This window comes from Chelonia mydas, chromosome 11 (assembly GCF_015237465.2).
Source record: "Chelonia mydas isolate rCheMyd1 chromosome 11, rCheMyd1.pri.v2, whole genome shotgun sequence".
Classification (NCBI taxonomy): domain Eukaryota; kingdom Metazoa; phylum Chordata; order Testudines; family Cheloniidae; genus Chelonia; species Chelonia mydas.
Window position 1 is genome coordinate 61724493 of NC_051251.2, and position 25098 is coordinate 61749590.

The 25098-nt window shown below is 43.2% G+C and overlaps 3 protein-coding genes and 2 non-coding genes across 11 annotated transcripts in view; 3 read left to right on the top strand and 2 right to left on the bottom strand.

Moving 5' to 3' along the window:
• Positions 1-3941, bottom strand: part of NDUFS1 (NADH:ubiquinone oxidoreductase core subunit S1) — a 29453-nt gene extending 25512 nt beyond the window's left edge. The window contains exon 1 of one of the 3 annotated variants that reach the window (XM_043525830.1): positions 3855-3941. Coding sequence is in view for 1 of the 3 variants with exons in the window: in XM_043525829.1 (XP_043381764.1) it covers positions 3568-3674 (107 nt within the window). In the remaining 2 variants the exon portion in view is untranslated. Of the gene's footprint in view, positions 1-3567 lie in introns of all 3 variants that reach the window. The other 2 variants (XM_027833971.3, XM_043525829.1) reach the window with 2 other exon arrangements.
• Positions 3942-4427: 486 nt separating this feature from the next.
• On the top strand, positions 4428-10983 carry EEF1B2 (eukaryotic translation elongation factor 1 beta 2). The gene is made up of 6 exons (XM_037912218.2): positions 4428-4586; positions 5359-5481; positions 7710-7833; positions 8859-8925; positions 9886-10011; positions 10791-10983. Exons 1-6 carry the CDS (start codon positions 4507-4509, stop codon positions 10943-10945), a joined length of 675 nt encoding a protein of 224 aa, XP_037768146.1. The 5' UTR covers positions 4428-4506; the 3' UTR covers positions 10946-10983.
• On the top strand, positions 8707-8787 carry LOC114022410. The gene has a single exon (XR_003566527.1). It is a non-coding gene; the product is annotated as a small nucleolar RNA SNORD51 (small nucleolar RNA).
• LOC114022411 lies at positions 9330-9463 on the top strand. The gene has a single exon (XR_003566528.2). It is a non-coding gene; the product is annotated as a small nucleolar RNA SNORA41 (small nucleolar RNA).
• Positions 10984-14119: 3136 nt separating the features above from the next.
• The window catches only part of CMKLR2 (chemerin chemokine-like receptor 2), a 31702-nt gene continuing 20723 nt past the window's right edge, over positions 14120-25098 (bottom strand). For all 5 annotated transcript variants that reach the window (XM_037912216.2, XM_043525832.1, XM_043525831.1 and 2 more), the window contains one exon: positions 14120-18145. In XM_037912216.2, coding sequence (XP_037768144.1) covers positions 17065-18129 — 1065 coding nt within the window. In that variant the 5' untranslated portion in view covers positions 18130-18145 and the 3' untranslated portion in view covers positions 14120-17064. The remainder of the gene's footprint in view (positions 18146-25098) is intronic.

A 25098-nucleotide genomic window follows, 5' to 3' on the forward strand; every position in this document is an offset into this window, starting at 1 on the left:
TCCATCGACCTAAAGGGCTCTTAAAATCGACTGCTGTGCTCCTCCCTGGCGAGGGGAGTACCGCTAAAATCAACCTTGCTGGGTCAAATTTGGGGTAGTGCAGACGCAATTCAACAGTATTGGCCTCCGGGAGCTATTCCAGAGTGCTCCAATGTGACCGCTCTGGACAGCACTTTCAACTCTGACGCACTAGCCAGGTACACAGGAAAAGCCCCAGGAAATTTTGAATTTCATTTCCTGTTTGGTCAGCATAGCAAGCTCAGCACCACAGGCGACCATGCAGTCTCAGAATCTCAAACGAGCTCCAGCATGGACCGAATGGGAGACACTGGATCTGATAGCTGTATGGGGAAAAGAATCTGTGCAGGACGAACTCCGATCAAAAAGAAGAAATGCTAATATATATGCCAAAAATCGCACAGGGCATGGTGGAGAGAGGCTACAACAGGGACACACAGCAGTGCTGCATGGAAGTTAAGGAGCTGAAGCAAGCCTACCAAAAGACAAAGGAGGCAAACGGTCACTCTGGGTCAAAACACCATACATGCCGCTTCTATGATCAACTGCATGGCATTCTACGGGGGGACCCTACCACTACCCCACCACTGTCCGTGGACACCTGCAAGGGGGGAGTCTCACGCGACAGGGAGGAGGATTTTGTGGATGAGGAAGAGGAAGAGAACGCGCAGCAGGCAAGCAGAGAATCCGTTCTCCCCAGCAGCCAGGACCTTTTCATCACCCTGCAGCCAATACCCTCCCAAGGCAGGTTCCTGGACCCTGAAGCCAGAGAAGGCACCTCTGGTGAGTGCACATTTATAACTACAGTACAGGGTTTAAAAGCAATTGTGTTTAATGTTTGATTTGCTCTGAAGAATTGTGATGCATTCGCAGCCAGTACAGCTACTGGAAAAGTCTGTTAAAGTGTCTGGGGATGGAGCGGGAATCCTCCAGGGACATCTCCATGAAGCTCTCCTGGAGGTATTCTGAAAACCTTTGCAGAAGGTTTCTGGGGAGGGCTGCCTTATTTCGTTCTCCACAAGGTAGGACACTTTACCACGCCAAGCCAGTAGCAAGTAGTCTGGAATCATTGCAGCACAAAGCATGGCAGTGAATGGTCCTGGGTCATTCAAGCAATGTTTCGATTTGCCTCAACCTCCCACCCCGCCATAAACCTCTCCCCCCTTACTCTCACAGATATTATGGAGCAGATAGCAAGCAGCAATAACAATGGGAATGTTGGTTGCGCTGAGGTCTCACCTGTCAGCAAACAGTGCCAGCGAGCTTTTAAACGTCCAAACGGCCATTCTACCACCATTCTGCACTTGCTCAGCCTATAGTTGAAGCGCTCCTTACTACTGTCCAGGCTGCCTGTGTATGGCTTCATGAGCCATGGGAGCAAGGGGTAGCAAATGGGTCCCCAAGGATAACTATTGGCATTTCAATATCCCCAACAGTAATTATCTGGTCTGGAAAGTAAGTCCCTTCTTGCAGCTGCTCGAACAGCTTGGAGTTCCTAAAGATGCGAGCGTCATGCACCTTTCCCGGCCATCCCATGTTGATGTCGGTGAAATTGCCCATGATCCACCCGCGCTTGCGACACCATTAAGAAGTATCCCTTTTGGTTTATGGACTTTTTGGCAAGGTGGTGTGGTGCCAAGTTAGGGATATGCATTCTGTCTATAGCCTCACCACAGTTAGGGAACCCCATCGCCACAAAACCATCCACTATGTCCTCCATGTTGCCCAGAGTCACTACCCTTCTTAGTGGAAGTCTGTTGATTGCCCCGCAAACTTGGATCACAACAGATCCCACAGTAGATTTACCCACTCCAAATTGATTCCCCATGGACCAGTAGCAGTCTGCATTGCAAGCTTCCACAGAGCAATCGCCACTTGCTTCTTCACTGTCAGAGCAGCTGCCACTGATCATCATCCCATAGCTGCATAACGATGCGGTCCCACCAGTCAGTGCTTGTTTCCCTGGTCCAAAAGAGGCACTCAACCGTGTCAAAGTGATGTGTGACTGTCGCCAGCAACTGTGAATTGCTCCGCTCTATGGCTTCCAGCAGGGCTGCTTGCATGGCATCACATTGTTCTGTGCGGCGGCTCCTGTATCAGCTGTGTAAATACCGCAGGATATGGCGCGAGGTGTTTGTAATGCTCACAACAACAGTGTACAGCTGAGCAGGGTCCATGCTTACCATGATATGGCATCTGCACGGATAACCCAGGTTTACGAAAAAGGCGCGAAAAAGGCTTGGTTTGTTTGCCGTTGATTTCAGGGAGGGAGGAAGGGAGGTAAGTGCATCATGGGAGGCTAACGCCTTGTTTCCATAACCACCCACGCAAATGTTTTGGTCCCATAAGGCATTGCAAACCCAACACAAAATTTCACTCTGCTACACATGCTGTGGGATAGCTACCAACAGTGCATTGATGCGAGCCCTGCTAGTGAGGATGCGCTCCGCCAACACAATGAGCAAAGTGGGGACACGCAAGATCGACTTGCTTAAATTGGAGGCTCAACATCAATTTACATAAAATTGACTTAACTTTGTAGCGTAGACGTAGCCTGAAAATGAGAATCTTTCATCCCTAATCCCCATATTCTTGTGACACGAGGTTAAAGGAACACTATTAACTATAATCCTAAAATAACGTTCTTAATATTTCTCCATGTGCTATTAACCATAACTACTGATTGTTAAAGTTTTGTTTAATAAACTGTAATTGTAAAACAAGATTTACTTTTCTTCATGTATGCTGTTTACTTTTGGCTTTTCACTCAGTTTGGTCATTGAGAACTCTTCCTTAAAATTAAATCAATTCTTTGTAATAAGATCTCAAAAAAAAAAGCATCTCTTGATCTTTCACAGTTGTAACCCTCGCCTTACCATACAAAACCTCCACCTCTGCTTTTGTTTACTGACAAGCCTTGCTGAGTTATGTCCAGTATACACCCTGATCCTGCAAATGCTCATCTATGTAACCTCAACAAGACTATTCATAAGTGTAGAGTTAAGAATGGGTGTGAATCTTTGCAGATTGCAGCTTTAGACTGTAAGCTACTTGAGGCAGAACCCTGTCATTTGTGGGTTTTTAAAAGGGACACACACACAGTTATTGTCCAAAACTCTTGTCCTGTCAGTGCCACTTGCCCGGCCTCATGCCCTACTACATACAACAGCGCACAACACCCCAGTAAGGGCCCTGGGTGCGGCTGGGGGACAAACAATGACAACGAGGGACCTGGATCAGGCCTGGGAACGCACAAGTTCTAGGGGTCAGACGCTGCTCTCAGGAGACCCGGGCTCTGCTCCCAGCCGGCCAGGGCCCCGCTGGAGACCCTGGCCTCATGTGTCACTCGAGCACCTCTCTGGGACCCCCTGTACTGTAACCCCCCGCAGGCTCTCAGAGCGGCCCCGGAGGGGGGGGTGTCCCACCGGCGCTGCCCCCCAACCTCTCCGGGCGCCCCCTGGGACCCCCCAGGCAGCAGGCGGGGAAGAGCCTTGGGCTGGCTTATTTAACGCCACGAACCCCAGTGCGAGGCCTAACGGGCCGGGTCACCTGCTCGGCGCCAGCACAGACAAGGGCAGGCCCCCAAGCCGCAGCCGCCACCGGGACCGAGGGAGCCGGAGCCCGTGAAGGGCATCCACGGGACAGGGGGGAATCATCCCCCGCCGCAGCCCCGAGCAGGGAACTTCGAACCCCTCGTCAGCACGGGGCCTCGCCCCGGGGCAGGAACACTCGTAACAAGCCGGCCGCGTTACCTCCTTGTACTGCGGGGACCAGCAGCAGCACCCGCTGCACCGGTTGGCTCTTCTGAACCAGAAAACGCTCCGCAGCTCTCTCACCCAGCTACTATGGCGGCCGCCTCGGCAACTTCCGTCACTCCCCGGCGGCACCTTCGGCAATTTCCGTCACTAGCGGCCTCGGCAACTTCCGTCACTCCCTAGCGGCACCTTCGGCAATTTCCGTCACGCCCCGGAGGCACCTTCGGCAATTTCCGTCACTAGCGGCCTCGGCAATTTCCGTCACTCCCTAGCGGCACCTTCGGCAATTTCCGTCACGCCCCGGCGGCACCTTCGGCAATTTCCGTCACTAGCGGCCTCGGCAATTTCCGTCACTCCCTAGCGGCACCTTCGGCAATTTCCGTCACTAGCGGCCTCGGCAACTTCCGTCACTCACGCCCCGGTGGTGGCGACTTTCGAAAATTAGCCGCGGCGGAACCTCCCGGAACACCCTCATTATTAGCCGTTCAGTACATTTCCGTCCTTCTAGTTTCATTTCCAATCCGCCCGGCTCCCTGTACTAGGTGGTGTGTGTGGTGGGGGGGTTATTTCCAGGTGCTTCCCCGCGGAGGGATAATCTCACGCCGGCGACGGCGATGTGGCGGAGGGATACAAAGCACTCTATATAAATGCGGCGCGGCGGGGCGGTGTTCTCTTTCTGCGGCGGGTGCAAGGGGTGGTCTGTTTGTCTGTGTGTTGAACTGCCGCCATCATCATGGGCTTCGGGAACCTCAGATCCGCTGCCGGCCTCCGGCTCCTCAACGACTTCCTGGCCGACAAGAGCTACATCGAGGGGTGAGCGGCGGGGGGCAGCGGCTAGAGCCCAGTGCAGCGGAGCGCGACCCTCGGCGGTGGGGGGCGCAGCCAGCCCGCGCGCTCGGCGGTTGCCGGGCGAACGAACGGCCCCTCCCCCGCTAAACCCTGGGCACTGCTGCGACGCCGGGTGTCTCGAGCCGGCTTGCGTGTGGGGCGTTGCTGGCCCGCGCGTGCCTCGCGCCGCAGCACCGCCGCGCGGGCTGCGGGCCTGACCCCACCCCTGAACGGCCGTTGAGCCCGTTGCCCCGCCAGGGTGGAAGCCTGAGGGTAATAACCCCAGAGCCGCCTGGCTGGTACCTGGCCGCCGTGCCGCTCCCCCGTCCTGGCCTGTGGCGCTGGTGGTTGCGGGATGGATGGGGAACCTCTGCAGTGTGTGTAGTGTCCTTATGATCCGGCTGCAGGGAAAGCTGGTCTTCGCTGTGACGTTAGCTCGGGTATTGTCTCCAACTCTAATCCCAGCCACAAGCAAAAGTCCTTACCCCCACACCGGCGTTAACTCTAGCTGGCCCGGCCCCTTCGGTGCCATGCACCGGGGCAGTGGTACTGTGGACATAGGCGTCTGAGTGCTGGGCAGTGTGGCCCTTCTCATTTGAGCCCGGCTAACCTGTGAGCAGCCATGAGTGTCTTCTGCAGGGAAGACCTAGCCAAGTGACTTGTTAAGCTGTGAGTTATTTCTCACACAACTTCTGTTATAACTGGTACATTACAAAAATCAATTCGTTTTCCTATTGGAATGTGTTCTTTTCTATAGGTATGTGCCCTCTCAGGCTGACATTGCCGTTTTTGAAGCACTGTCTGCGCCGCCTCCTGCTGACTTGTTCCATGCTCTCCGCTGGTACAACCACATTAAGTCATATGAAAAGCAAAAGGCAAGGTATGCTGAACTTAATGCACCAGACACCAATTTATATTTATAGGAGAGTAGTTAAACATCATAAGCTTTGCAGTTTCCATTCGATTTTTTTGAACAAAGTCTGTTATGTTTCATTGGGATTGTAGCCAGCAGTTCACCTAGCTTTTTGTCTTAAAGTTTGTTTGAGCCTCTTTGCTTTTGAAAAGTGTATGCTTGATAGCTCTGAACAAGGGAGTTCTTTATTTATCCATAGAACTGGTACAGTGCAGGCAGGAGTGTAAACCTTCCACGCTGTCTTGCTAATGCACCTCAGTTCTGATCTAAATGTCAAGAAGCTAATTCTGTCTTCATGCCCACTCAGTTGTTGGGATGGCTGCTTAAACTTCAACAAGGCACCATTTGTGGTGATGCTTTTATGTAGACTGTGGTTCTCAACCTGCTGGCTGCTTGTGGCCTCATCAGCACACAGTTGTGGCCCACATAAAAACAGTGAGAGCTGCAGATGCATCCCACAGTGGTAAATAGGTTGAGAACCACTGATGTAGACCCTGAGCTCTAGGAGTTAGAATGACACTGACCTCATGTAGATTATCAGAATAGTGATTTAAAGTTGATACCACCTGGGCTAGATTTGAACCATACCCCAATACAAATCCCATACAATCAAGCCCCTGTAGATTTAAATTTGAAACTTGTATACGTACACCAGCTTCTTTTTTTGCCCAAAGTGTAGTTTGAGATAGGAATAGTAATAAACAAAATGATCGACTATATATTGGGAGCCCTTTCATTCAAACAATCGTCCTGAAAGCTTAAACCAAATTAAATAGTGACCTGCAAAGAGGCCTGAAAATGAGGGGGAAATGTGAAAGCAAATGTATTCTTTTCTCTTTTAGTGAATTTAGTGATCATGAAAGTTGCCGTATTGACAGCCATGGAGACTGAAGTCCTCTAGAAAAGGTACAGCATAGGCAGTGTCAGTGTATGCACCTTCACACTGCCTCACCATTGTGCCTCTACCCTGTTCTGGGGGGAGCCTCCTGTAGAGTTGAGTGGTTCAGTCTCCTGACCTTTGGCTTTTTTGATGCTACCACTGATTTATACCACTTGTGATGGTTTCTCTACTTGGAACTAGACTGAAGTTGTAAACTTACTTCACAAAGCTCACGAAAAATTCTGATATGGTAACTACATCTAACTAGTGCCAGTCTAACCAAATTCAAAGCAGAAGTGAATATAGAAGAGTGTAATCACTAAGGCTAGTATTCTGTCACTGCAGTTCATAAGAAATAGCAGTCTAATAAAAATGCAAATAGTCACAAATAGAAATAAAAGCTTAAAATAACAGACCACACTCTTATGGCTTTGGTAGCCACCATTAGAAAAAAGACAGCACAAAGTAAGTCCTAGTTAAAAGGAAACAAAATGAGGTACTCTACCTTTATGAGGAGGCTGTGGAAAACTGTAGGCTGAAGTCTATATATTTTCAAGCAGTAGATGGAGCTATTTGACGTGTCTGGGATTCAGAAGTACAGTACTTAGTCCCAAACAGGTTCTGTTGGTTCTTCTGAAATAACATACAAACCTGCTTATGGTTATATGTTAGGTATTAGAAAAACTAATTCTCAAACAGCTCCATAGCTTTTAGCACTCACTAAAACACCAAAATCACAGAATTAATTACCCTGTGACAAAGCTAGCTTTACTCATCACCATGCCTACTGAGCGGCTGTTAATCCTCCACCAAAAGCAAAGGTTTTCAAGGAAGTATTTGGGTGGAAAGTAAGGAAATTTACTTTGTTAATGAGACACAGTATATTGTTAATTATAACTTGTTTCAACAACCACTAATCTTTCTCTGAGGATATATTCTGTAACATCTCTGCACATTGAAAAGAAAAGCGAAACTTATCAAAGCACCCAAGGGCAAAATTCCAGACAAGTGCTTCATTTTGGTTGGCTGCTGCTAAGTGGTATACTGTAGGAAATGCTGCTAGCAAGGACAAAAACAGTTTGCCATTTAGCTGCCTATGCACATGGGATTCACTATAATAATTGTCAGTTTAACTATCATGCTGTGCTGTGAGTGCACTTTTGGGATTGTTCTGGTGTTTCACTTTTGAAACTCTAGTGTACTTCATTGCTATCACAAGTAATTGTTACTGTAGGTTCACTGATCTTAAAAATGTTAGTATCTGAAATTAGGAGTATATTCATTTTAAACTAATATTATTTTGCCACTTCTTTAGTTTGCCAGGAGTAAAGAAGGCTTTGGGGAAATATGGTCCTGCTGATGTTGAAGACTCCACAGGTGCAACCACAGATAGCAAAGATGATGATGACATTGATCTCTTTGGATCTGATGAGGAGGAGGTACTGGAGATATTTTTTCTTAAGAAATAGATTTGTGAATTTTTGTTTTATTTTTGTTTTTAAAAGATCATAATTTGATTGAAATACTCCAGAAATTTATTATCAGAGCCCTGAAATGCATCTGACTTTGCATGATAAACAGGAAAGAACCTGTGAGGAGATAAATAGCTAATGGGGTACTGACAAACGTATTACTGTAATAGGTATGAACTCTACTGGAGCAGTAGTAAAAATTAAACTGAGGAAAAGCATTTTACTCATGGAAATTTGCATAGGAAATGAGGGAAAACCTCTTGTAAGCTGTTGACCTGATCTGTAAAGGACTCTGGTCTTCAGTGATTTTTTTTTTTTTTTTACATGGTTTAAACTTGTAAAGTAGAAAGCATTTTTCATATGTCCATTGGATCAACAGGAATGTCCATGGGCAAGACTAAATATAGAGTAAAATTTTCAGTAACCTAAATGACTTAAGCACTTAGAAATCTGTCTCAGATGCTCGTGAAAATTTTACCCATAGTCTGCGAAGTGCTCAATACCATTCATGTATTTAAGCTTTTTTTTTCATTCCATTCTCATGCTAGTAATATTTTTGTTCTAAGGATGCAGAAACATTTTTAGGTGACAGAAGCAACAAAGGAATCTTACTACAAAATTCTAGTAAACTTTTAATGGGCTTATTAAAGCAACAACTTAAGATCACATTTAAGTTAAATTGTTTTCCTATTCTCTTGGAGTATTAGAAAAAATGCTTAAATGATATGTACAGACCCCACTATTGTGTATTGCAAGCTATGCTCAGCCTTTGTCACATAAAGATGGTAGGAGTTTTGTGAACTTCTAGCAAGTTTGCATGAAGTGCCTATTTTTAACTGACTGGTTACATGATGAATAAAACCAAATCACCATCTTTCGGCTGATCTTGTGATGATTTGTTTTTATCTGACTAAAAGCCAGTCTACTTTTATTAATAGTGGATAAAGAATGTCTGTCTTTGCCTTGTTGTGAATCTGTTTTTTCTCTTTCAGGAAAGTGAAGAATCAAAGAGACTGAGAGAAGAGCGTCTTGCTCAATATGAATCTAAGAAGTCCAAAAGTATGTCTGGTAGCTTTTTTTAATAGCCTGTTCTATGCACTTGAGTTGCAATATGCGTGGGAGACAGGAAAATCCCTTCCTACCCTCCCAAATTATTAGCTGGAGTAAATATGATTTGCTTCGATCAAGTACATTTGAAATAGTACAGTTTCTCACTATGTTGTGATAGAGCACTTTTATCACAAGCAGGCTTTAGTCACTGCTTTGAGACTGCTGTGTCAATAATGAGATGTGACTTGAGTTTGGGATTTGCTTCTAAAGATAGAAATGCAGAGTTTAGGTTCTCCATTAATGGCTAGATATGCATCTACTTTAGACACTATCAGGATAACATAATTGTAGGAAGGAAGATTAGAAATCAACCTTTTATTTTAATATTGCAACCTAATCATTTCAGTGTAGGATTCCACAGTTACTGGTCTGGAACTGTTCTGAAATGTAGCAGTTGCAGTATTCCATCTGTGGGAAATAAACTGTTACACTGTGTCATGCTCCTTTTCAGGTCAGCTGAAAAGGACTTTCTATGTAACAGACAAGATGACAACTTTGATGCAAACTTGATGACAAACTTGATGCAAATTTCTGAGTAAACTTGGCCTGATGACACGATGACTTCCTATAACAGAAGTTGGAAGTACATGTGTCTTTTAACATTATGCTAATTTACTGGAAATTTTGTAAAAAAAAAAATAAAAACTGACAAAACAAATCTTGATACAAGAGATTTTCCACGTAAGACTGGAAAGAGTAAAGCCTTCTGCATTGACGGATTCATACATTAAAGCATTATTGTTCATCTGTTTTGACTGTTCTTTTGCTGCTGCATTTTGTATAGGTTTGCAAACAGCTTTTATGAAACGCCTTATAGCCTGGGAAATGTCCAGGATATCTTAATTTTAATTTATTCTTGCTTCATATTGCCTTCTCTTTTCTCCCTCACCATCTTTTTGCTTTTTTTAGAACCAACTCTTATTGCCAAATCATCCATCTTACTGGATGTGAAACCCTGGGATGATGAGACTGACATGGCCAAATTGGAGGAGTGTGTCCGAAGCATTCAGGCAGATGGCTTAGTCTGGGGATCTTGTAAGTAGGAGATAAACAAGAATGTGAGAGCAAGGGGATGGTAGTACAGTTGTGTGTGTGTGTGTTTAAAAAAACAAAAAAAACATGCTGCACGCAGAGAGATACTTCAAGGCATAACTTCATGGTATGTAGAAAAAATACAGATACTAATACATAGTATGTTATGGACCCATAGTAGCCTTTATATAGATCACTGGTGTCTTAAAAATAGACAACTAGATCACTGTCCAAAATGTAGATTAGTCTAGTTTGATTTGAGAAGTTAATAAGTTGTGGATTGCAGTGCTACTATATATTGTCTGCCTTGGTAAATGTAATAGAGCAGTAATTGCTGGAGACTTGAACTTTAATTTTAGAATAAAACTCTGGCCTTCCTTATAGAGACCTCAAAATTGTTCATGCTGAGTTGTGGGGAGGAGCTTCTCAGTGATGGAGAGGAGTGGGTATATTTTCTGGTCAGCTTCCTGTTTTCCCCTTGTTCTGCCTCCATGTGGACTTCCTGAGGTTATCTGAAGGTCCTCTGTCAACAGCAAACAAATCTCCCTTGTGATTAAGCAAAAGTAACCTGCATTTGAGTCTGTGTGTTTTTAATGGCCATGGGGTTGATTAGGTGATGTGTATATGGAGTATGCTGTTTGTTTCCAGGTGTTTTTATGCAATTCAGTATTTTGAATGGGTCTAATTGGCATTGTGTAATTAGTGCTTAAAGTGATGCTCTGCTGAATAGGGTGTTTAGTTAATTGACTCTCTTAATCACCACATATTTCTTTCTTTGACAGCCAAGCTGGTTCCAGTTGGCTATGGTATCAAGAAGCTTCAAATTCAGTGTGTAGTTGAAGATGATAAAGTTGGTACAGATATGTTGGAAGAGAGAATAACAGCCTTTGAAGATTATGTACAATCAATGGATGTAGCTGCTTTCAACAAGATCTAAACCCTGCTACATTTGGAATAAAAGTACTTGAAATTTTATGATCGCTCTGTTGTAGCTTATTCCAAATCACTGAATAATCTAGCTCAATTACAGTTCAAAAAGCTTTTGTTCACCTGTTGAAGTGAACTGCACAGTAAAAATGAAAACTAAATTAAACTGAAATCCTCTACCCCAGGATGGATGGTAGTGGATATCTGTACAGAAATCTGAGTTGGTTCTTGGTACTTCTGTAAGGAGTAAATAATACTCACAGACCATTCTAATGCAGATACCAGTGAGGAAGGGTGGTTAAGGTCAGAAAATCTGATTTCTGTGCCTAGAACTTCTCCTGAAATCTTGTGCAAGTCACTTGTGCCCTGTACCTCAGTTTCCCCATCTGTGAAATGGGAATACTACTTCTCTACTTCACAGGGGTGTTTTGGCTAAATTTGTTAATATTGTGAGCTCCTTGGGGCAGGGTCTAGGGACATACAATCCAAGATGCAGAAATTCTGTCCAGACTTGGTTTGATAATGGATACCAAATAAGTTGCAATGTGATATGACTGTGTGAAAAGCCAGTGCAGTTTTGAACTGCATATGTAAAATCATGTCATGGAGTTGGGAGGCAAAGTGGGAACACTAGGGGCAGCATATCCCTTTCAGTCTACTTAAGCATTTAATTGAAATACTGGGGGTTTGTGAACCAATTCTTGTGTATAATTAAGGGTTAATAGGGACTCCAGTTACTTTAGATTATAAATAAAACAAAATGAGGTAATCTGTTTGGACAGGAACTACCTGCTTTAATTGAAGTCAAAGCCCATGCCCCTAAGTGGCACAGTGCATTCTCTTTCAGAAGGGAAAAATGTGATATCCCATGAGTACTACACTGAAAAAGCCAAGGATGGTTAAGCTGCACTCATGAGAATTATAACATCAATCAAGAATTTATACTGCATACTTCTGTTTTCTATATAACACTTGTATAAGCAGATACACCTTTAGCAGAGTTCAGCTTGCTTGTATCAGGGCTGAACTTGGCCATTATAGATGTGAGGTCCTGGGGTGGGTTTTTTTGTTTTCCCCAGAATTTATTCTAATTGCTTTCTCAGCCAGGACTATGTAAATCTGCATATTGCCTGTTTAGGGTTTTCTTCATAAGCCTTCAATTAATGAAATTTCTAGTCCCTTTTGTTGTGCTAGGTAATGTGAAGCACTGAGTTGCCTGGAGGCTGAAACAGTGGCACTATAGTGTAATGTCATTCATTGCAACTGGGATAGGTTTAATGTGGAAACCTGACATTTTTACTTTAAAATCTTAACCACTTCACTTCTACTAGTTCTGTTGGAAACACCGTGCTTACCTGGGGTGGCAGGACTTGTTGCTCTGTTTGGTCAAAAGGCTGTTGTACAGGAAAAAGGTTGCAAATGCTTTGATTTATTTTGTTATCCTCCACAAAGGATGCCCTATGTCCCAACAAATGATTAAATAAAACCATATCACAAGCCTTTCCTCCTTTTCTCCCTCCCCCACAACAAAATCTTTTAATTCCAGTAAGGAAGAATTAGTATAAAAACATGTAATGCTGACCCTTCCCTTGTGTTTTCTTAATGTTCCACCTAGTAGTTCCTGTCATAACTCATTTTTTTAAAGATCCTCACAGGTGCTGTGAAAAATGAGAGAGACTGGGCAAAAATATGATGCTTGGCAGGAGCACTGTTACAAGGTCTACTGTCCCTAGTCATCTATCTGCAATAATCTTGCTTTTATTATCAAAAACACTTCAGCTGCTCAAAAACTTTTACTTAGACCTTTAAACAGTTTTCTTGAAAGTACAGATCCATCCAGTTAAGTGACTTGCAGATTGTAACACTTTGGGAGATATTAATTACACCAGCCAGCCACCTGCAGTGTCAGTCTGCACTGTTGGTGGATTGGTGCTGTTTTAATACTCACCCTGCTACTGCAGAAGTACTGAAGATTTTTATGAAATCTCTGAAAATATGGCTGAATTGAGACTTGTGTAAAAGAATGGGTTCTGGGCTTGTTTCTCAGTTGGTATTAGGACAGGAGTAAACACGGCCTGTTGAAGCATTAAGGAATAATTGGGAAAGTAATATTCTACAATCCTGCCATAACATATATAGAGCTGGGGAAAGCCAGTTGACCACAGCTTGATTGGTTTTCTGAACTTTTTGAAGTGGTATATTTCTTAGTCACGAATTCCAAAGATGAAGGAAGCTACTTCTCAAAGTAAGTCAATAGCCAATCTTTAATAAATTCCTGGGGCAGATTCTGCCCTCAGTTGGAATAGATGCAAGGTGCTGAGCAACCCCCAATTCTTGTTTAATGATGGGGCTGTGTATTAGAATTCCATTGTAACATCAAAATCTGGATTATTGTGGATTGTTCTACCCCTAAACTGAAATTAGCCCTCTTTGGTTCCACAGAATATTTGCAGCACGTGACCATTTTGTCTGCCTGAGGGAAGCAGCTGAGAGCACTGCTATCTCCATACACAAGGGGGTGCTGCTACCCCTTCCTTCTCAAACCACTCTAAATTGCTGCTCCATTTTTCCCCAACCCAGCTTGTTTAATGTTCCAATCTCCCTCAGGGCAAGCTCCCTCCTCTTTCTCCAGTGCAAGGTGCCTCGAGTTGAACTGGGCAGTTTTTTGGCCAACACTGTTTTGGGGGGGAGATTCCTATGTTAACCAAACCATTATCAATGTGTCAAATGTACTGATTTGCTCCAGCTGAAAAAAATCCCTCAAACATTTAAACACTGTTCAGTGTATATTTTGATTCTAAATGACTAGAAATTTCCTTCAATTTTATTTTTACACACCTTCAAAAATAAATTTTTTTAAACTGTTGATTTGCTGAAAATTTTGGAAAGTACATTTGGGGACGGGGGGAGAAACCTGCTAGTAAACAAAAATCAGTTATTCACACAGGTCTAATCAGGAGCCAGAGGCTCCTGCTGTATTGTTCTGGCCTTGTCTTGGAGAATGAAGATCCTTCTTCCAGCCTAAGGAAGAGAAGAATGTCTGCCCCCAACACACAGCACTCCAGAAGGATCAATGAAAGGCACAGTAAATTCTGGGTGTAACAGAACCAGGAATAGGGGAAAGAGATATGGGGTCAGGATTACAAAAGTTTAAAAGGTAAAAAACTGTTGTGAGAGATCATAATCCAGTGGTTACTGTACAGCTTCCCTTTATTGAAAAATCAAGTATAATATCAGCAAAAGAAACAGCCACAAACTAATCCAAGTACTAAACCTCAGACTGCTTAGGAATGTCAGAGCAGCTGATCAGATGAGAGGACTGTTCTACTTCTTATCCAGACATCTGTCAATAGTCATTATCCTTACATCTCAGGCTGGCTTTCCAATCAAACAGCCCTTCTTTCCCTTCTTAGGACAGTTCATCCTGCAGTGGCCAGTATAGCTGCTGAGATGGCTCTACCATCTGCACCGGGCATTTGCTGCTCCTGCTATTTTTCCGTAGTCCGTGACTTGAGTAAGCATCTGTCATTTCGATCAGCATACAGACTCCGTTACCATCAATCTCACTGTCCTCAGAGAGCCAGTGTCCTCCTTGGTTTTGTTTAGATATCTTCTGTTCCTCCTGTAGAAGTGGCTCATGCAGTAGTTATGATACATTTGCCTTGGTGTGAATTAATTATTTGGGCTGGTTGCGGGTTCTTTTTATCCCCATCCAATGGCAGTAACTGACATTCTTGTGCTTTGTCTTCAAATCTGTACCTCTCTTATAACTATTTTAGGGTTGTCATTAGCTCAAGAAGCTTGCTACATGTTGGTAAAGTCCTTCTGTCCCATGGGTCACTGAACTGCTGTTCCTAATAAGCCATTGTGATAGTCCAACAATACTAAGCATGGATCTCTTGAATATTCCACAGCTTTAAAAAAAAAATTAAATTATTTACTGACTTCTTTGCTAAGCCCATAACACCTTGCTGAGGCACTAGTTCTATAATGACTCAGGAAAGAGTGGTACCTAACCAATTAGCAACATCAGATTTTGTAGCATTTAGGTGTATTTCTGAGATGATACTGATCCAGCCTAACACTGATCAGCTCATGAGGCCTCATGAACTCAGACCAAAATGTGGCTGCAGGCAATATTGATCTATTCATATTTGTGCAAATATAGTTCAAAGTGATAGAATATTTTGTGTAAAAGAACATTATGTATGAATCTATATATAGGGCCCCATCTACACTGTAAACTTTACTTGTGTGGACAAGACCATACGGTGTTATAACCATGTTACAGCCCTAATCTTACACACTGAGGCAAGAATGTATGTATAGTTTTGTACATGCATGTATTCAAGCTGGCTGAAAATATATCTTTACTGGGTATACATGAGCTAATAGGAAACTCAGGGCCAAATTCATCCCAGCATTAACTCCCCTAAATTCAACAGGGTTATATCAAGGACGAATATTAGTCTATTTAGTGTCTGTGTATATATGGATACATATATAATTCTATAGCAAGCAATAAATAAAATAATTTTATCAAATTCTGCCCTTACTTGGCATCTGAACATAAGAACTGCGATTCTGGGTCAGAAAAAGGTCCATCTAGCCCAGTATTCTGTCTTCCGACAGTGGCCAATGTCGGGTGCCCCAGAAGGAATGAACAGAACAGGTAATCATCAAGTGATCCATCCCCTGTTGCCCATTCCCAGCCTCTGGCAAACAGAGGCTAGGGACATTTGCAAATCCTTACCTGTGTGAGCAGACCTTGCTCCAAGGGACATCAAATTCTGTCCTTTCTTACATTCCACTGAAAAATCATGTAAAAATATCGTTTATACATTTTATCCATCATTGGAAAGGCGTAATAATGGACAGTGGGTTTTAGAATGTTAATTATTTTATCTTTTGACTTTACTTGTGAGGGGGGTGGTATAGGGTGGCTAAGTGTCTGGTTTTCAACCACAACGCCCGGTTGAAAAGGGATCCTGGCAGCTCCAGTCAGCAGTGCTGACCAGGCCATTAAAAGTCCAGTCAGTGGCACAGCCGATGGGGCTAAGGCAGGCTCCGTGCCTGCCACGGCGCCGCGCAACTCCCAGAATCAAAGGCATGTCCCCATTGCACCCCTGCCGGAGCCCTTGCCCCCTCTTACACCCCAAACCCGAGTCAGCCTGGTGAAAATGAGTGAGTGAGAGAGGGTGGGGAGAGCGAGTGGCGGGGAGGGGAAATGGAGTGAGCAGGGGCAGGGCCTCAGAGAAGGGATGGCGCAGTGGGCAGGGTGGGGCAAGGTTGTTCAGTTTTATGTGAGTAGAAAGTTGGCAACCCTAGTGTGATAGTAGAGGGAGGCAGGGGTCATCCAATCTCTACTATAATTAGAAACAAATATTATTTCTTTATGTTTCCAGGAGAGGGGAAAAAATTTAAAACATCCCCTCTTCGCTGTAAGACATCAAAAACATGGACAACCAGGAAATGAAACTGACTAGAAAGCCACAATGTATCAGACCATGGTATCTGGTTGTAGCAGTGTGCAAGCAAACACCAACCACTAAACAGAGGACTTAATTGATTTTTGTTGTAATAATCTACAGCACTTGTTCAACCTTTTCCATATTTGGGACCCCTTTCCTACTCAGACTGGGCCTCCTCCCCCTTCCAGCTACCTGGGATCTAACCAGGAGTTCCCCTTATTTAGCACTATTGGAAGCATGGTGTGATCATGACCCCCGACAGCTGCGAGTGAGCTCCAGGCTGAGAACTCCTGGATCTAAGGTGTTACATAATTCAACAGAGAAATATTTTTGTTATATATGGTTATGTTGAGAAGGTGTCACTTTAAACACCTCTTCTGGAATTTACACAACAGGATTAATAGTGGGAATGTTCCTCTATCTGTTCCAAATCCCATTGATTGCAGTGGGCTTTGTCTCAGGCCCTTTATGCATCAAACTAGCATCCTATCCAAATTCTGCATCCTATAAAAAAAAAATTTTTTTTCAGCTAAAATGGGGTGCAGCATTAAATTGATTGCAATCAACCCCCTGTTCTTTTTCATAGCTAAGATACACATCTGTTTGATTGTGAATCTACTGCTGGTTATATGCAGTGAGGGAGATTTTTAAGAGCTGGTCACTGTGTGGTTTCACAATACTGCACAGCCAGATGGCTGTTGTCAGAGTTTCGCAGTTGTTCACTGACTGTCGCAGACCGGCTGACCTCCCAGACTGCAAGTTTTAGTGCCTCAGAAACTGTCGCCCTGACACGGGTTTGGAACTTCTTGCTAATCAGAACATAGAGGATTGGATTGAGGCAGCTGTTGATGAAAGCCAGGCCAGTAGAGAGGGGAATGCCGCTGAGAAGCAAGTCATGGAAGTGTTCATTATGGTGAGCAGATAGTTCCAGAACGGTAAATATGTGATAGGGGGTCCAGCAAACAAAAAAAGCTACAACTACCGCAAGGATGGTCCAGAAAAGCCTGCTGGAGGTCAGCATGGTTCTCTTCTTCACCTTCAGAACCAGAAATGAGTAACAAAGGACCATGGTCACTAGGGGAAAGAGATAGCCACAAACAAGCCTCACCCAAATGAAAATATTATGCCTCATCAGAATGAGTTCTTTGTCATGCGGATGGAAGTTGTTATAGCAAATGGTGGAGTTGTGAACTGTAATTGTGTCTCTGAAGTGTAAGGCAGGGGCACCAATAATAGCAGCTGAGATCCAAATAATCACACTCAGAATGAGGGTGTTCCTTAGGGTCCGATATTTGTTGGAAAAGACTGGGTGCACCAGGCGGATATAGCGGTCAAGACTGATGACAGTCAGGAAGAAGACACTGGCAAACATATTCAGTAAAGCAATGAAGGAGTTAGTCTTGCAGAGCCATTTCCCAAAGGGCCAATGGAAGCCCATGGCCACATACGTAATGTAGAGAGGCAGGAAAAGAACAAAGATGAAGTCTGCAATAGCCAGGTTGAGGAACCAGAGAGTACTGACTGATTTATCCCATTTAAACCCCATAAACCAGATGACTATGGCATTTCCTGGCACCCCCAGGAGAAATGCCATGCTGCATAAGGAAAGAGAGATGATGTGTGCAATACTGAGGTAGGACTGGGGTGGTTCATCTTCCTCGTACTCATAGAAATAGGAGTAGTTGTCAAAATCTTCACTCAGCATCATTTCAGGAAACCCCATAGTGTATGGCTACTTTCTGTGGAGAAAAGGAAATGGAAAACTTAAAGGGAAACGTTCAGGTCAAATCATACCTTTTTTAAAAAAAAAAAAAAAAAAAAAAAGCTTTAACTCTAATACTAATACCACCATTTCATTCAAGGTTTTGGACATCAGAACTAAATGTGAGTTTCACTGCTTCAAGTGTATCACTTTTTGGCTGTCCAGTGCTAGCACAATGCTCTACCCTTTGAGTCACAGAAACTGCAGGGGAGCATTCACATCTGGACAAAGAAACTATTTACAATGACACTTACAAAAGCCTCATGAAGATGTCTTTGTGACACGTTTATATGTCATTTTTCTAATAGTCTTAGTCTTGCAAAAACCCATAAACAAAACAACCCTATATTTAGAAACTAAATTATCTGGCACAGTCCCTTAAAAAAACAACAACAAAAAGCCAAGACTAAAATGAGTGCATTTTGTATGTCCCTGTAAGTTTGGACCTGCTCCTGTTCCTGTTGAAGTCATTGGGAATCTTGACCCGTATGGGAAATGGGTTGAGCTCTGTGGGCCAGATCCTCAGCCAGTGCAAACCCACCTATGTCAATAGTTATACTGATTTACACTGGATGAGGTTGCAGCCCTTTGTTTCCAGGATTATCGTTCGGAGTCATTCACTGTGAGGTGTTGCTTTGTACTTTTTAAATAGAAATGAAAGTAAACACCAAAGCTGATTATATTAAAATTTAAATTACTATTTAATATACAGGGGCAGGACTGTCTTGTGGCTAGAGCACAGGCCTGGGAGTCAGTTCCTCACTTTGCCACTGACTTCCTGTATGATCATGGAAACGTGGGGCTGAAAGGGACCTTGAGAGATCATCAATTCCAGCCCCCTGCATTGAGGCAGGACCAAGTAAACCTAGATCATCCACAACAGAGGTTTGTCCAGCCTGTTATTAAAAATCTCCAGTGATGGGGATTCCACAACCTCCCTTAAAAGCTTATTCAAGTGTTAAAGTACCTTTATAGTTAGAAATATTTTCCTAATATATAAACTAAATCTCCCTTGTTTCTGATTAAACTGATTACTTCTCCATGACTATCTAAAATAGACAATTTATCACAGTCCTCTTTATCACAGCCCTTAACATATCTGAAGATTGATCAGGTCTGCCCTTCTCAAAAAAGAAACATGCCCAGTTTATTTAACCTTTCCTCCTAGGTCAGGTTTTCTGACCTTTTTATCATTTTTGATATTGGCCAAATTGCTTAATCTCTCTGCATCTGTTTTCCCACGTGCAAAATGGGGTGTTAAGCAGGTGAACTCAATACTGTTGGGAGATACTCCGATGGAAGACATTATAGAAGTGCAAAGTATTATTCTTTCTTTTTGAGTTTGGGATGTTACAGCTTCTGTCTTCCAGTCCTGTTTGAAATAGGTTTTATTGGACGCCTGTGGCAGAAATCAGAGAAGAGCCAGACGTCTGTGTAGGCGAAAGGGTGCAATTAAAATTCTAGGGAGCCAAGTTTCTTGGGGTTTTTTGTTTTGTTTTGTTTTAAATTGCTAAAAATATGATCTGGAATATCAAGGTCATAGTCTGGCGATTTAAAGTTCAGGGGTTTATTCCACTCTGACACACACATTTTTACAATGAGGAATGCTGAGGCTCAGAAAAGTTAAACAGTCCCGACTTCTTAGGGCCAGATTTGAACACCCGTGCTCTTCTTGAGTAACATTTTGCTCCATGAGGAGTCCCACTGACTTCAATAGCTCTGCTCATAGAGTGAGGCAACATGCAGAAGGCTATCAGAATCTGGTCCTTATTAAAGAGTTTATTGTACGAAGATAAAAAAACAAAATTAACAGTGGGCTAGGTCCTCAGTTGGTGTAAATCAACTTCGTTCCAGTGACGCCTCTGCAGCCGTAAGGGTGACACTTGCCGGGGGTCTGGCCCAATTTTGTTTTCTTTCCAAAAAGGGGCACTTTTCTCTTGGTTTGCTGAAACAGGAAATTACTTATATCCAAACTTCATCAAAGGTGGATTCTCGTTATAAGGGATCAATCAGATACCTTATAATGGGCAAAAAGGAGGGGTTTTTTACTGCGTCATTAAACTAAAGCCATATATGTTGCTGAATTTTCCTTGGCAACCAGTGAAGTGTTCCAGTTCAATTACTTTAAGAAAAGTGCTAGTAAAACATTTCTCGATTTAAGTGGTGGACTCCAGATTTACACAGGTGTAAATGAGATCTGCATCTGGCCTTGAGTTCTTATCTGTGTCTTGTACATTCTGGAGCATGTTGCCAGCGTTTCACGTGAAATTACCACATAGGTGCCAGATGCGGCATAGATCCATTCCAGGAATGAAAACAATTTGTTTGGCCGATAGTAATGAAACCAGTTATTAAGAAAAAAAAGTCACAACAAAAGGCATCATGGACCAAACATCTTTGGCTGGCTAGCAGCTGTAGCTTTAATATTCTGCCAACATAAATGGTTTCTTTTCTGGAACAAAGCAGTTGATGCAGCTCATCCTAAAGAGGGTTTATTATAGAGCTATGCACAAAAAGCCCTTGAGCTGCTTGGCTTGTAAATGCCCTAGCTAGACCCCTTTAAATTGACTCGTGGTATGAAGCAAGGCTGACACACTGTATTTCTTTGCAGACTCTTTAGAACCCTTAGCATACATGACTAGGGGTGACCCCCTCACAGATGGGAAGCCCCTCTCTGTGGAACACAGATGGTCTTGTGGCTTAAGGTACTGACTGGAATTCAAGAGAGCAGAGTTCAGTTTTTGGTTCTGCCAGAGACTTCCTGGGCGATGTTAAGCAAGTCATTTAATTTCTCTGCACTTCAGTACCCCTGTCCCTTCGCTTCCCTACCTCACAAGGTGTTGCGAGGACAAATGTGTTACAGTTTGGGTAGCATGCAGATACTATGATATTAGGGACCTATAATTACCTAGATAGCATGCCACTGAATCTGGCCCTGTTTAGCTGACAGGATAGCCTCTACAGGAATTATAACTCTTTCCTTGCCCATTTTGACATTTTAAAGTTTTTCGGCCATTTCTCAAACAATGAAGAAAATGCGACCAGCTCTGCACTGTCTCTCTATGCACTGAAGCATGTGCATAAGTCTAATCCTATTCAGCAAATCACTTAAACAAGTGTTTATTTTTAAGCTTGTGCTTAAATCCCATTGGTTTCAAGTACTTTCCTGAACAGGGATGGATTTATGCACGTTTAACTTTAAGCAGATGCTTAACTCCTTTGCTGAACTGAGACCTAAGGGACAAGCTTTAGAAATTAATGGACTTACATTAGAGTAAAAATGGACTAACACAGGGGTGAATCAGGCCCACGAGTTTCATTCGATAAAATACAAATATGTTGATCTCTGGTGAGCACTTGATTTTGGGCAAAGACTAAGCATGGAAAGTTTCAGGCCAGAAGTTAGAAGAATGTGAAAAAAAATAGGAAATATTTCATCATTTTAGTTATAGTGATAGCTACCAGAATAATTGCTATACAATAAAGAAAGGATATTCCTCAGCAGAAAGTAATGTCCAACAGGAAAGATAAGGAAAATATGACATCAAAGAGGGATCTGAGAAATTAACCCTGTGCTGATGGAGGAGAGGAAGGGTGACTAAAGCTTCCCCAAAGAACAACAGAAAGTGCTATAACTAGAAATGATTCCTCAGCAGCAAATGCTTGGCAGGTTAAAAAACCTCACACACAGTTTCTCAACTTCCCTCTGTTAAGACAGCTTCTGGACTTAAAATCAGACCATGATTTTCTGGGAAAGAGTCTAAAAAGGAAGGGTAGGAAAAACAATAAAAAGAGCCTAGCAAAATAAAACAAAGGGAAATGGATAGTAAAAGGAGTTTTACAGGGAGAAAGGTTTAACAGCATAAGGGATGCTTAGAAATATTACATTCATTTTGTGAGACCAGCTAAACTACTGATGGACAGCAGAGATGACTGTCTTGTTTTGGCTGATTTGTGATCAAAAGTGATTTGTTGTGTAAGCAGTGTCAGGATGAGCTCTACCCTGACATCTGGTGGTGAGGTGTGGCAAGCTGTGGAAAAGAACTTCAGGGGCTGATCTCATTTGCATAGGCACACCCACCCCGCCTAGAATGAGGCCATAGCTGCCCCAAATGGTCACTTTGGCTGCTGTGGGATCCCCAGTGTCTCTGTTATTGGGGCAGGAAGAATAAATTGTTATTACCCTGATTATGGGAACTGTGCTTGGAACTGTACTTGGCCTTTTGTTATGATGGAGGGACTCACCATCAACTAAGTAGCACTCGCTAGGCAAGGGTCATGGGTTCCAAAACTCTGTGAATTGAGAGGCTGGGGACAAGTATTAATACTTGGTGGTATGGGCCCCTGGGTGAGGGCCTTACATGCTAATTGCACTTCCTCCTCTCTCCACTGTGGAATATCAGAGCTAATTTTGATTTTATTAGGAGTCTAGTTACAGGCTGCTGAGCTCACTTTGGGCTAATGGTGCACCAGCACTGAGGCTCCCCTACTACAAGCTGAATTCACCTAAGAGCTGAAATCACTGAGCATTGTGTTAAGTAATGGGGGAGCCTGAAGATATATGGTGGAGCAGTTTGTGGGACAGCTGGAGTGCCTTGTGGACAGGCTGGTGGAGTAGTTCATAGGACGGCGGGAGCTGCTTGTGGGACGTGGAGCGGAGCAGTTTGTGGGGCGGCTGGCGGAGCGAAGGCCTATGGAGCTGTGGGGCGGTCAGCTTCAGATCATGTAAGGTGCCCCTTACCTCTCTTCCCCCCGCCCCCATCTCCACCCAGGTTGCGAGGCAAAGCTCTGCAGATAAACTTTTGAACTCTGGGGCACCCCTGACCAGGGACAGAGACTTTTGGGTCATCGGACTTTTGGGACTTTGGGTGATGTGCGGTTGCTGGACTCAAGAACCAAAGGGAAAGGACACGCCCCAATTTGCTTGGGGTGGTTTTTTTGCTCATGGGTTGTGTTACGAATCCTGTTGGTAGTGTTTTCCCAACATAGTGCCACATTGTTTCTCTCTGTTATTAAAAGGCTTTTTGCTACACTCAGACTATGTGCTTGCGAGAGGGGAAGTATTGCCTCTTGGAGGCGCCCAGCGGGAGTGGTATATATTTGTCCCAGGTCACTGGGTGGGGGCTCGAGCCGGTTTGCATTGTGTTATTGGAATGAATCCCCTAGATATTGAACCTGGCCCTTGTTGCTGCCAACTCTGACGGGCAGAAGGGTTACAGTTGCATTAATGAAGCTCTGATCAAAAGAGACCAGGTTCTGCTCTCAGTTACACCTACAGCTGAGTTCAGCTGTACTGCATGGGTGTAACTGAGAGCAGCTTATGTATGGCCTACTGGATGCAGTAAGAATGAGTTTACTGGTATTATTTTCCTGAGGACTAGTTCTAGGAAGGAGTTAAGACTCAGCATGCAGATTTGGAGCCCAGTTCCAGATTTTTTTAATTCCATTAATGTTTGCCTGATAAAGGAGAGCAGGAAAAGGCTCTTGAGATATTTTGCTCATTGAACCACATCTTGCACGACTCTTTGTCTTCAAAGGGACTACTCACTTGAGTAAAGTTATGCACATACATAAGTGTTTACAGGATCAGGTCTTTAATGTGTACATGGATGAAAAAGTATAAAATAAGCAGAAGACTGTTATATATTGACATATTCATGTTATAAAGTATATAAAGAAGAGCTACCCCATTTCATCTAGTGAGAATGATAACTTCTGCCCTTTCTAGTTTACTCAGCCTGAGGGAATTTTATTTGTGTGTGTTATTCTGGTCAATATACGTTTTGAAAAAAAATTTAAGTGAGCCACATTTATGTAATTAAATTCTACATCCCACTGGGGTGTGGAATCTGTACAAATACCAGTACCACCCAGCTGAGTCATTTTTCAAAAAAATTGTATCATCTGCAAGAAGAACATTATAAACATGAGCAGTACCCTTAACAGCTGGAATAAGAGTAAGTTTGAGCCAACAAGAGAACATTTTTAAAAAATCTTGAGATGACCCTTTATGTTTATTTTGAATGCCCTTACCTGCATAACAAATAATACCTTAGATTAAACTAAAATAATTTTTAAAAAGTGAAAAGTAAAATTTTACCATCTATTGCTGGTAACATTCTGCATTTCAGTTGCCAAACAGTTCACTTTCTGGTTCTCAAGTTACCAGCACAAAGGAGCAATATTTGAGTTGCAAATGCCCCACAGAAATGTTTGAATCCAAACAACTTCTTTAAAATTGAAGCTAAAAATAATACTGAAAGAGCATTTTAATATGAGGTTTTGTAAAACCTCTTAAAACTCCCAAATCTTAATTTGGAAACTAAATTACCTGACAATGTCTATTCTATGTTTAGATCTTCAGAGATGCTGCCTAACAGGAGAAAAGACATTTATCAAATACCTATGTATTTCTAGTGTGAACGAAAACACACCAAATAAAAGACCCCTCTAGCAAGAGGGCCTATCTTTGTGATGTGCAGTATTGTAAAGGTGGTTTGAGGAATTATAATTCCAATGTTATGCTTTGCCCAAGTACTTGATCTCTAACTCCTTTCCTTACCCCACTCTCCCAGAGGCAAAAGGTTTTCACAAGCCTGGGGTCCCTACCCAGCAAACGCACGTGAGCTGTCTCACAAAAGGCATGTGCATTAAGAGTTTGCAGAGTTAGAGCCTTGTTGTTGTTTTATAAGGAGGAGAGTTGTGAGAAAATATACATAATGTTCACCTGCTAATAGACAAACAAGGGTAGAAGAAAAAAAGCAGGATTGTGGGTTGCCATTGCCGCCTGTGGACAGTCCTTGATTGGACCATCAAGAGTTGATGTAAACAGCTGCACAGAGGAAGCCATTTACAATGTGTGACAAGACTACTGGTCATACAAAACCTAGGACCATCTACTGGCACCTTAACTATTTACATATACAGATC

Bases quoted from the DNA above. Each gene is read 5' to 3' on its own strand.
- EEF1B2 (XM_037912218.2), top strand. From the start codon at position 4,507: ATGGGCTTCGGGAACCTCAGATCCGCTGCCGGCCTCCGGCTCCTCAAC. The intron at 5,482-7,709 runs GTATGCTGAACT...CCACTTCTTTAG, and splicing joins TATGAAAAGCAAAAGGCAAG to TTTGCCAGGAGTAAAGAAGG. The intron at 7,834-8,858 runs GTACTGGAGATA...TTTCTCTTTCAG, and splicing joins TTGGATCTGATGAGGAGGAG to GAAAGTGAAGAATCAAAGAG.